At 40.3% G+C, this 12176-nt stretch overlaps 3 protein-coding genes across 3 annotated transcripts; all 3 read right to left on the bottom strand.

Annotated features, from left to right (window-relative positions):
• Positions 1-1605: 1605 nt before the first annotated feature.
• Positions 1606-5259, bottom strand: dio1 (iodothyronine deiodinase 1). The gene is made up of 4 exons (XM_077717908.1): positions 4748-5259; positions 3796-3939; positions 2998-3197; positions 1606-2304 (listed from the first exon to the last, which is right to left on the bottom strand). Exons 1-4 carry the CDS (start codon positions 5082-5084, stop codon positions 2239-2241), a joined length of 747 nt encoding a protein of 248 aa, XP_077574034.1. The 5' UTR covers positions 5085-5259; the 3' UTR covers positions 1606-2238.
• Positions 5260-5530: 271 nt separating this feature from the next.
• On the bottom strand, positions 5531-7538 carry rex1bd (required for excision 1-B domain containing). Its single transcript, XM_077717423.1, has 5 exons — positions 7386-7538; positions 6963-7045; positions 6675-6879; positions 6090-6181; positions 5531-6008 (listed from the first exon to the last, which is right to left on the bottom strand). Exons 1-5 carry the CDS (start codon positions 7386-7388, stop codon positions 5936-5938), a joined length of 456 nt encoding a protein of 151 aa, XP_077573549.1. The 5' UTR covers positions 7389-7538; the 3' UTR covers positions 5531-5935.
• A 449-nt stretch (positions 7539-7987) lies between these two features.
• Positions 7988-12033, bottom strand: LOC144196605 (UDP-N-acetylglucosamine transporter-like). The gene is made up of 8 exons (XM_077716945.1): positions 11721-12033; positions 11360-11564; positions 10537-10691; positions 10333-10455; positions 9441-9615; positions 9257-9375; positions 8993-9126; positions 7988-8782 (listed from the first exon to the last, which is right to left on the bottom strand). The coding sequence occupies exons 2-8, from the start codon at positions 11547-11549 to the stop codon at positions 8692-8694; spliced, it is 987 nt and encodes a 328-aa protein (XP_077573071.1). The 5' UTR covers positions 11550-11564; positions 11721-12033; the 3' UTR covers positions 7988-8691.
• Positions 12034-12176: the final 143 nt, after the last annotated feature.

The raw sequence follows: 12176 nt of genomic DNA, 5'->3' as shown, positions 1-12176 counted from the left end.
GACCCCAGACCTGCGAGGCCGACACACTAACCACTCCAATCGAAATTTGGGGCTAAAAAGAACAACCGGTACAGTCAATGTCTCTCAGACTTTTTGTTTGTTTGTTTTTGAGTTGCACTTAGGGCAGGGTGGCCCTGTGCCATGAGTGGTTAGCGTGTCGGGCTCACATCTCTGGGGACCTGGGTTCAAATCCAGGTCGGTCCACCTCTGTGTATTTAGCATATTCGCCCCGGGCCTAAGTGGGTTTTCACCGGGTATTCCAGTTTCCACCCACATACCAAAAACATGTATGCTAAGCTAATTTAGCACTCATAAATTGCCCCTAGCTAAGAGTGTTTTGGTTGTTTGTCTCCTTGTTAACCCCCAAATAGGCTAGGATGGGCTCCGGCACCCCCCACAAAACCTAGTCACGGTAAAGCGGTTCTGAAAATGAACGAACTGGACTTAAAGCAAGAGTTGGAAATAGCCCCTCCCCCTATTTTCCCCCCATTCAAGTACATATCTGTATTTTTGTAGGCCGATTTCCCAGCGCATTTGAACACAACGTATAGCACGTGGCTTTTATGGCCGACATTATATAGGAGACGCGGGACCGCGGGGTTGCGTCACATTGTTCCGACGGCGTGACCCACCACCACACCCCCCCCCCCCCCTCCAGACAGTAAACAAAGGCGCTGTGGACGTCGACGTACACAAAAAAGGATTTGTACTCATTCACCCCGAGGAGACCAAAAGCTGGCCGTGATTTGCACGCAAATCCCGAGCGCCTCAAGAACGACGACGACGGCGGCGAGAACCCGTCGAACTTGACGAACTCGTCGGCCCTCCCTTTGCCAGAAGAAAACGCCTACACATATAGATTTATAATCGGAATTTTAATGGTCTTTATGTAATAGAATTGCCTGGAGTATTTATCATATTAAATATAAATAGTGGTCCGGTGGACTCGTGGTTAGCGCGTCAGCTTTGCAGTTTTGGGGTCATAGGTTCAATGCCAAGGCTGGTCTTCATAGTGTGGAGGTTACGTGTTCTACTCGGGCTTGCGTGGGTTTTCTGTGGGTATTCCACATTTCCTCCCACATTAAAAAAATAGCATGCTAGGCTAATTGGATGCTAATTTGTTCCTAGCTATGAGGGATTGGTTGTTTGTCTCTTGGTGCCATTGGATAACCATCAAATACGGAACATAGTAAGTGGAGATCAGCTGCAGCACCCCCTGTGAGCCTTGGGGGTATGAGTGGTTCAGAAACTTAAAAAAATATATACAATTAAATAAAATGATTTTTTTAAATTACCGTAAAATAATGAATTATATATTAAATTACAAAATGATCCAAAAATATATAATTAAAATAAATTTATTTTTGTATTTATAATATGTATTCTTATAAGTCAGCGCTTTTGACAAAATTTCCTCCCTTTAAAATGTCAAAAAAAAACATTTTAGACTCCTCGGATAATTTTCTGAATTATTTACACACATTTTGTAATATTATTAATCGCCATTTTGTTTAGTTTTTTTTATAACTACAGTGATTGCTAGCCATTGTTTGCAAGCTTGTACTCGTACAGGTTGAAAAATAAAGAGGAATGAGAGACTGATAGTGTACTGCAAAGCAAAAAGGTTTATTGCGATAATCTGATTTCATGGCGGAAGGAATGTTGCCAAACGGTGTCACAAAATGGGAACTTTAGCGTCTTCAAAGGACAGCCGGTCGCCAAATCGGCGCTTTTTGCGCTGTCGTCGTCATGTAAAAAGTCGCCCACCCCGTGTCAAAGCCATGGGAACATCCCACTTACTCCACCATGTAAAACTTTTATCATTAGCACACACAAAAAAAACTAAAAAAAAAACGTCTTAGTTTGTCAGCTTTCAATTTATCACATTTTTGCGGAATTTGGGAATGTTTTTTTAATATAAATCATGTCGAATGATAAAAAGAAAACAACAAAAACAAAAGACTAGCCTTCCAATCCAAACAAAGCAACTCAAGTTCCTCACTTGTCAACATCCAATCCATCCGAAGCGACCACTCGCTTCCAACGGATTGGACGCCCAGCGGCGGTGACCATTCGTCGTTGGGGTCATCCCGACCGACTCCATCTCAAAGTCCACGTTTCGCTCCATCGGGCCACGGAATCCCGAGGTTTTCGTCCGTAGCCGTCACCCAGAAACGCGGACGGGGTCGAGATCCGTCGGGACCACTCCGCGACCCATCGTCCGTCCGTCCATCCATCCTACTTCATCTTCTCCAGGACGGCACGCACTTCTTGCGGTTTGTAGCCAGAGGGCCCCATGCCGCCCTGCAAGGCACAGTCGCCCCATCATTGTTATTGCTAGCCACAAACAAGGGAGCACCATTTCTTCATTTTCAGAACCGCTAATCACTGAGGGGGGTGCTGGAGCCTATCCCAGCTCACAAGGAACACCGGGTGGTGGACACCCTGAATCGGTGGGTGGCCAATCACGGCGCAAAAGGAGACAAGCAACCAAAACCTCATTGCTAAGGGCAAGTTAGCATCCAACTAGCCTAGCTTTTTTGGAATGTGGGAGGAAAGCAGAGTACCTAGAGAAAACCCAAGCAAGCCCAGGGCGAACATATAAACTCCACACATTGATGATGACCCAGCTGGGTTCGAACCCTCGACCCTAGAACTGTAAGGCCCACACACTAACCACCTGTTCGCCCATTAGAAACACAAAAAAAACATAAAAATTACGTCAGTCGCTAGTGGCTATCATTAGGGTTAGGTAGTGTACTGCCGATCAGTTTGGAGTGTTACCCGCATTAAAGCGGCCGGACGCCGAGTGGTTAGATTATTTTTTGCGGACGACGTTTGGATATTATCGAAAACGACGAAATTTGCCACAATTTGATTTGAACCAGGGCTCGGCCATTGATGCAGTTGACTTCTTACAGTAGCTAGCTCATTATGCTATTTGCTAGCTAACAGGCTTTCTCAGAGTAGTAATAATAATAATGAAGGGATTCTTACCTTGTAGAGCACGTTGCCCTTGTGCAGCACGTAGAGTCTCTCGGGTTGGGCGCCGTATTCCACGGAAGCCACGTTGCTCATGGGGTCCACCACCAAGGGGCACAACGGATCCTCCTTCAGGAGAATTTCAGCGGCGGACAGACGCTCCCCAAGGCTGCCGTGCTTCTTCACTTGGATGTTGTTGCTGAAGGCCCAGCTGTCTGAAATGGACCAATGCAACAGTCAATATTTATGTAAAAAAACCAAATAAATAATCAAAAATACCCAAAAAAATTCTCCAAAATCAAGATCAGTCAACCCTAACTCATAAACATGAAGCAACCCCCCAAAAAATGCCCCAAAATCAGGAGGTGACCCAAAAAATGCCCCAAAATTAAAAGGGTGACCTGAAAAATCAAGAGGAATGACCATAAAAATGCACCAAAATTAAGATGAAGTGAACCCAAAAAATACCCCAAAATCAAAAGGCGTAGAACCAAAAAAATGCCCCAAAAATCAAGAGGAGGTGACCCAAAAAATGCCCCAAAATCAAGAGGTAACCCAATGTCCCAAAATTAAGAGGTGACCTGAAAAATCAAGAGGAATAACCCAAAAAATGCACCAAAAACAAGTTGAAGTGAACCCAAAAAATACCCCAAAATCAAGAGGACACAACCCAAAAAAATGCCCCAAAATGAAGAGGCAGAAAACCAAAAATTGACTCAAAATTAAGATGAAGCCACCCAAAAAAATTGAAAAGAAAGTGACCAAAAACTAAGGAAATTCTGGCCAAAAACAAGGAGGAAATTCCGGGCTCACCGGTAGAATGCGCCTCCTCGATGTAAACCACCAGAAAGTCGGCCACGTGGCCAAAATCGCGCACCAGCTGCTTGAAGGCGTCCAGTTTGAACATAAACGGAGGTCAGGTGCAGCTGCCAAAATTCAGCACCAGTGGACGACAACCTGCGGACAAACGGATAAAAATTAGTTGTTTTTTTGGTTTTTTTTTTTATGACTTAAAGACTTTTGGGGTGAAATTATTCAATGGTTCGGATGTAAATTCATGAACAATAAATTATATTTTGTGTTTGTTTTTTTTAACAACAAATTTAAATTGTCAACAAAAAATTGGAAGGTTTTAAAATCAGGTTCGAGCTCCAATAAATTATGAAAAGATATATTTATTTCATACTTTTTGTTCAACAGGCCATGTGAAATTCATTTAAAACAGAATATATTCAGAACATGAAATTTGACTAAGAAATAATTTCAAAAAGCGAACTTTTACATTAGATTAGTTTTAGCTCATTTTAAATAACAATTAAAAAAACAATTAAATATTGAATGAAGTTGAGTTTGAACATGACTGACAAATTTATTGTATCTATTGAGAAAAAAAACATAGCATTAATGAAATAAATGTTACGTACGTTTTTTTAAACTAAATAAAATTAGATATTGTACACGCTACTACAAAAAAATCGATTAGTACATCATATTTTTCCTTAAAAATAAGAGATTAATATTGCACGATGAGATAATTCAATATTACGTTTTAGTGAAAAATTCAGAATAGAAAAAAGTCACGAAAGCATTTTAATTACAAAAATGTTTGTCGCAGGTGCGTTCGAGTCGGCGTCGCCTGTTGATTATGTCGTTAACTCCAGCTGCGCATAAAACACCAACCTTCCATTTTGCTTCCCAACACGCATAAAACAAAACATAAAAATGAAAAATGGAAGACAAAACTCCTGTTGGAACCCTCACTTACCGTTGAAGAAGTTCCCGATGGACGTCTCTCGTTGGTCCATGGTGACCACGGGCGAGTCCGGAGCTCGCCCCCCGACGAACGCCTTCTGCCCCAGCGAAGACCACATGTGCTCCGACACGGTTCGGATGAACTGGTAGGACAAGAAGGTGGGCCCCCAGTCATCAAAAGTAAACTTGGGGTTCTCGTTCATGGTGGTGTCCCGGTTCATCTTCACGATGGCTTTCTTGGCCAAGGCCGGCGAGATCCAGTGCATGGCGCGGAGGAAGACGCTCAAGCAGATCACGAAAACTAACATGACGCCGGTGCGGAGATACAAGCCGACTTTTTGAACCAACATGGTGGCGGTGGTGACAGCAGTTGCTTCTGTTGCTCTTGTTGTTCGGGGGGCGAGAAAGAACACTGAAGACACAGCTGATGCCTTCACGGGAGGTGGACACTTCCGCTTTTTTTTCCTGCGGGTGACGCCTTCGCGAACGGCTGGGACTTTCCAAGCCCACCTGTTGCGTCGACTTTTCGACAGCGGCGCCGACTTTCGACGACTATCATGAACGTAGGGAAATAAAAATGGAAACATTTCCTGTTTTATTTGTTGTGTAATTAAATTATTAAACTTGGGTTTTACCTGTGAGATTTATTTTCGCCTATTGACATGAAAGGTATCACGTTACAAATAAAAAATGTCCGACATCGTATAATCGTTGCAAATTGGTCACGTTAAATGTAGGACTTGGGTTAAAACACGTTATTTAACAACAATGACGACTTTTGGGGGCAAATTGTGAATGTGTTTAGTTTAGTTTGACACATTCCATGACTTTGTATTTGGACACATTGGCTGCCATTGACCGCAATAGACCTCACTTTTTGAATTTTTGGTTAATAAATAGAAAAACAAATGTACAGCTGCCCTTTCTACGATTTAAAAATAAAATATTGTCTAAATTCCAATTAAATCTTATTGTTTCCTCTGATTTTTTTAAACATTTTTTTTCATTGAAAAATAATTAAAACATTACAATGCATTGTTTTTATAAAGCCTCGCCATGGCAAAATCAAAGGGACAATGAAATGCTGCCATGTAAACAAACTCTTCTATACATTTTGTTTGAATAATTTAGCTGCATTTGAACATATTTACAATGAATTCATTAAATATAGAATGAGTGTCGGGAATTGGGCCAAATGGGGTCAATCGGTCTCCTCTGAGTCATACTTAAAATCCTGCATGACTTCACTGAGCTCTTCTTTGATCTTGATGATCCTGAAAAAAAAACACACGACAACCTCAAACGGGATATTTTTCATAATTAATAAGCGTAAATTGTGGCGAGGATGCTCCTACTGGTTTTTGAGCTCATGGATCTTCTCCTGAATTGCCTCTCCTTCTTCTGGGTGGTCCTGTGCTTGCTGCCTGGCCAGTTGAAGCTGAGCCGTCTGGACACGGTGGAGAAAAAGAGAAATTAAATGCTATCAGTCACTCAAAATTAGGTGAAAAAATAGCCACAAATTAGGAAAAAAGTAGATTTTTGCACAAAAAGAGCACTGCATTTTAAAATATGCTTCCCTCTGGCGGACAAATGTTGAATTTCATTAACATGAACCGATAGGAAATAATACGTATATATACACAATGTTTTTAAATGTTCAAGTAAAAAAAGTACAAAGAATTATAGGACTGTATTGTAAAATGTACAATATATTTTCATAAATACTTATGTTGAAGTAAAAAAGTAGGAAAATTACTTTTTTTAAAATGATAAATAGAATACAGTATATTCTGAAATGTGACACCCTCTTGTGGTTTAATTGTGAATAGTCACTTCAAAGAGACTGAAAACTAAGTGTATTTTTTTTTGTGTTGCAAAGTTTGAAGATAGAGGAAAGTGTGAATATCTGGAAAGTATTTACAAATTGTCTTAGTATTTACCAACTGTAGTTTTTGCTTCTCTTTGCACTGCAGCTTTTCGATGTGCTCTGATAGGTCGGGCCGGTCCAAGTGGATCTGAAACTTGTCCTTGATTTCCAGAACTTCATTGGAGATGCCACTGAAGGCCAACGTGATTTGGTGCACCAGCTGCTTGTAGTGCTCAAAATCGTAGTGGGGGCCTGTCTTCAAGTAGGCCTCGTGACCTCTGACCCCACACAAACAAACACTTGTTTAAAACTCTGCTGTGTTTGTCAGCAACTTATATTGACAAACAGAATGCAAACTTACTCCTCAAAGAGTCGGTAGGCTTCCAGACGCTCGGACTGAAGCTGGTAAAACCTTTGGATCAGTGATTTGACATCAGTGGAAACCTGCAGGAAAAAAAAACATAAATTTATGTTTATAAACAGGAAGTGAAGGGGAGTTTGAAAAGTAAAAGTATTTCATTTAAGGAGTTTATTGTCATTATACAACCATAATAAGATATTCCCATTTTATTAGCTTGTAAAAACTGGCCTTGGGTGCATTTGAGGTAAATATAGTCATTTTATTTAGTATGTTTCATTAGATCTAGTACTTAAAAAATACGTAAGGAATCGTACTGTTGAGACGCCTCTGTAAAATATAGAAGATAGTTTATTTAGCAATTAGCAGATTAGGATTTGGCCTGACTAAAAGGTATATATGCCAAAAAAGACATGAAGTACATACCATCTCAATGTATTATGAAATACACTTGGTGTCAAAAACAAACAAGTTGTTCAGCTTGTTCAGGCGAGTTTTCAAGTAGTCACTCACTTCCGCGTGGAAATGACGTGCGATGTTGAGTGGGCTTCAAATTAAAAGACTAGCGAACGACGGCGAGGCGCTTTTATATTGTTCACATACGAGTTTATGTAGTACTTTGAAAAATCGACGTTTCTGACAATGTAATGAAGTTCCATTCTTTAGTAAAAAAAAACATATTTGCTTAAAAAAATATGACAGGATAAGGATTCTTTATAATAAAGATAGTTTACCCGTTATGTTTTCATTCATTTTACGTTTTAGCGAGCTAAAAAGGGGAAACTTAACGTTAGTCCACTGTCAGTGACGACCAATATTAGCGGTTATTAGTAAATTAGCTAACTTATGCTAATTTTTTCGTTTTTCCGTCGGGTTTCAGCTATTGAATGATTTTTTGTCCTTATTTTTACCCCGTAAAAAAACCAGCAAAGCCTGTCACAAGTTTCCCACCTTTATAAAAAGATTCTCTTGGTAGACATTGAGCCAAGAATAAAGCCATCCCCACAAACAAACAGCATGATAAACATCAAACCATACAATTCCTTTGACAAGGCTCTGAAAATAAAGCCTTTTGAATCTCTGACCAGCAATTTAAAAAAAAACAACCTCAAATGAACTGCATCACTGACAATAAATTAGACGAGTCGTTGAATTAGCTGATTTCAATTCACCTGCTTAGGCTAAACATCCCATTATTTACATATATTTATCGAATAACTCTTTGTAATAACTACGTAAATACTTTCAGTGTACAGTAGATTTGACCAACAGTTGCTTAGTAACATCGCCCCCCAAAACAGCGGCCAAAATTTTTCTTCCAGGAAAATCCTTTCAACGTTAAAGTACATACTTGCATGGACGGCAATTGACGTCCAATCCATGAGAACAGGGATGGTCGGCAGCCATCTTCCGCCAAGTTTTTTTGCCATGAAGGACCCCTATAAGATCTTTCCTGGTTTATGTTTTTTTGTTATGTTTTGGTCCAAAAAAAGTATTTTTAAAATTAGGCCAAATTTTCAACAAAAATTTGAGATTGGAATGCAATATTTTGTCTTTTTGGAAATAGAAAGTTTTCCATCATCAGACGGAAGTATTCTGCAAAAAAAAAAAAAATGTGTGTGTTCCCGCCCACCACCACTTGAGGCACTTTGGGTTCGCTGGAGCTTTTTTTTCTCCCCGACTTCTACCCCATTGAGAATGACACTTTTTCCTTCTTTGGCCCCGCCCCCTCTCACGCCCGACTTGGGTTGGGGGCCGCCTTGCCTTCATAACCGTAGAGGAACGTGGCCACAATGACCAGGACGGCGCCCAGGAAAAAGACACTGCGGACAAAAAAAAATTAGACTCGACCCAAACGGCATTTGTCACTATAATCACAAAAAAAGTGAAATGTCATCAGGCAAAAAAATGGTTAAAATTGTTATATGGTGTGTCAATATCAATGGATGGAGTGTGGCTAATTTAGCAAAATGAGCTACTTGTAGCATTGAAATCCAAACATGCAATCTGGAAGGTAAATAATCAAATCTTACCCCGTGGGGTCGAAATCCTGCAGCCAAAAATAGGAAATGAGCGTAGAGACGATGATGGACAGCGACGTGGCGAAGCCTTTCAGGATATTGTCGGCGTATTTGATGACCGCCGCCACCACCAGACCGCCCAAGGCCTGAATAAAGCAGGGGGAGGGGTTAAAAATATAATAAATATGTTTGCCATCACTGTCCTGAAAGAAAGCGATCAATGGGGACGGCTTAGATGGAAAAGAAGCCCCTCCTCCTCCCGACGGCGAGACCCACCTGTAAGGTGACCACGGCGCAGGTGACCTTGTTGTAGCCCTGGAACATTCCCGACTGGAAAACCTTGTCTGCGTCCACGCTCAGCATGGTAAAAAAGGCAAACAGCAGGCAGAACATCCCTGAAACGCAATGGCGTTGAATGGCGGTGGCCAGGGATGGCCGACGCGAGCAAACTCTGACTCACCCAGCTGGATGTTGCGGATCCAGACGCTCTGTTTGCTCTCCTTCAGGATCTTCTCAAAGTAGACGCCGGCAAAGCCGCTGGAGCAGCACGCCACCAACACGGCCGCCACGCCCACAAATTGCGAGCCGGCCGACGCGGAGGCCTTCTCCGTCTCGGCGGGGGATTCCGACGGCCACTGTCAGCGAGGAGAGGTTGACTGGAGAAGAATTTCCCAACCACTGTATATACAATCTATATCTATATAAATATCTGTATCAATATCTGTATCAGTATCTTTGTCAGTATCTGTGTAAGTATCTGTGTAAGTATCTGTGTAAGTATCTGTGTATAAGTATCTGTGTAAGTATCTGTGTAAGTATCTGTGTAAGTATCTGTATATAAGTATCTGTATATAAGTATCTGTATATAAGTATCTGTATATAAGTATCTGTATATAAGTATCTGTATATAAGTATCTGTATATAAGTATCTGTATATAAGTATCTGTATATAAGTATCTGTATATAAGTATCTGTATATAAGTATCTGTATATAAGTATCTGTATATAAGTATCTGTATATAAGTATCTGTATATAAGTATCTGTATATAAGTATCTGTATATAAGAATTTGTGTATAAGAATATGTCTAAGTATCTGTGTAAGTATCTATATAAACATCTATATAAATATCTATATAAATATCTATATAAATATCTATATAAATATCTATATAAATATCTATACAAATATCTATACAAATATCTATACAAATATCTCTATAAATATCTCTATAAATATCTCTATAAATATCTATATAAATATCTATATAAATATCTATACTCATATACACATAAACATACACTTGTATATTTGTTTACAACTTCCAAGGTTGACCCCATGTTGACCTTTACCTGCACGAGAGCCACCCCGGCCATGAGGATGAGCAAAGAGAGCCACTGGTAGACCCCCAGCCGCCGTCCCAGCATGGACACGGAGAACAGAGCCGTGGTCAGGATCTTCAACTGATACGTCAGCTGCCGGGAAGAAAAGACAGTCAGCGCGCCGGAGGCGGGCTATGTCGACCGAGGCCACGCCCCCCGAGAGAGAGCCGCTACCTGGTAGGTGGCGGCGTCCAGGTTGGACAGGGCCACGTAGAGCAGGTTGTTCTGCAGGGTGTAGATTCCCGAAGGGATGACCAGCTTGAGGGTCTCCAGGGGCTTGTTGGCGATCTCCTGGCGGAGGATGCTGTTGAACGCTCGCACGCTGTAACCTGGCGGCGAGTTCAGAAAAACGACACAAGTTAGGCTTCCATTGTTATTATTTTTTTAAATATTAAACTTATTTGTACTGGAAAGCGGACGGACTGTCAAATGAATGAGGAAATTTGGATGCACATTTTGGGATTTTTTTTTTAACATCAAACCAACAAAACAAAAAAAATGACTAAATTTTTTTAGGTTAGACCAAATATATTTTTTTTCTTATTATTTTTAATATATATTTTAATTAATTAATATTTTCCTGGGTGTTAAAGTGACTATCCCATGTTCCAATGTACTGTGTTTTAAAAATAATAAATAATAATAATTATACACATACATTAAAAAAAAAAAATAGAAATACATAAAAAAACTACTTAAAAAATTTAAAAAGAACAAAATAGGGAAATTTGGCGAATTAAATCAGTGCAAATATTATTAAAATACTAATTTAAAACCAAATTGTCAGGTCAATGAATCCATCATCATTTGAATGGTTATAATATCTCCAAGAAAAATAAGGCTAAAAAAAATGAATAATCTTTAACCCTCAAACATACCTGAATACAAAATACACACCCCAAAACAAACTCTCATAAAAATGGTGTGGTAGAACAAATATCAAATCAAACACACATGGGTGCGTCCCAAAGAGCAAACACGAGAAAGAGCGACTTACTGTGGTCCCGAAAGACGAGCAACATGGAGATGAAGATCTTCAGGACTTCGGCCACCACCACAGCCGACGAAGCCAGGTATCGTGGCCCCTCCGACTGAAGGGTCCGCGAGTAACGCATGATGAGCACCAGGGACGTGGTCTGGAACACCAACACCCCTAGGGACAAGTACTTCAACCAGGACGAGGCCATATTAAAGCCACGAACCTGAAAGGAAACAACATGGTGTTCATTTCTGACCAACAACCCCCTTCCCCCTTAAAAAACATTGTTAATTTAGTATCCCAAACAACATTAACATGAAAAAAATGTTTTGGAAAAAGTCTGTTTGGACAACCAAGAAAGAGAAAAAGTTATTCGTACCTCAAGAGCGATGTTTATCCCGTTTTGAAGACATAAAAGAGAGGAAAAGTGTTTCGTTGCAGCACCAAATGCGTTTGTTTATCTTTCTTTTTTCTTGCTATCGACCGTCTGTTTACATCCTGTCGTCCGTTGACCAGACGTGGACATCGATTAGCATCCGAAATGTACACATTGTGACGGTCAGGACATTAATAAATAACATTTTAATTTAGATATTCATCGTCGAAACATTAAATAATAGTCCGGTCGATTTGCTCTCTCGGTTAATCAAATAAAAAGGAGGAAGAGAAGGACTACTTCCGCGTGGATTTCTTCTTCGTTATGTGCAAAGTCCGAACGGGATATTTGCGTTAGGCTGACGCCGAAAGGCCATTTAGGGAACTGCAAGACAAAAAATGTGTTACAATAGAAGTATATTAAAAATTTTAAATAATAATTATAAACACGTTGCAGGGA

This window comes from Stigmatopora nigra, chromosome 5 (assembly GCF_051989575.1).
Source record: "Stigmatopora nigra isolate UIUO_SnigA chromosome 5, RoL_Snig_1.1, whole genome shotgun sequence".
Classification (NCBI taxonomy): Eukaryota; Metazoa; Chordata; class Actinopteri; order Syngnathiformes; family Syngnathidae; genus Stigmatopora; species Stigmatopora nigra.
The sequence above is the reverse complement of the archived record's forward strand: the minus strand, read 5'-3'. Positions and strand labels throughout refer to the sequence as shown.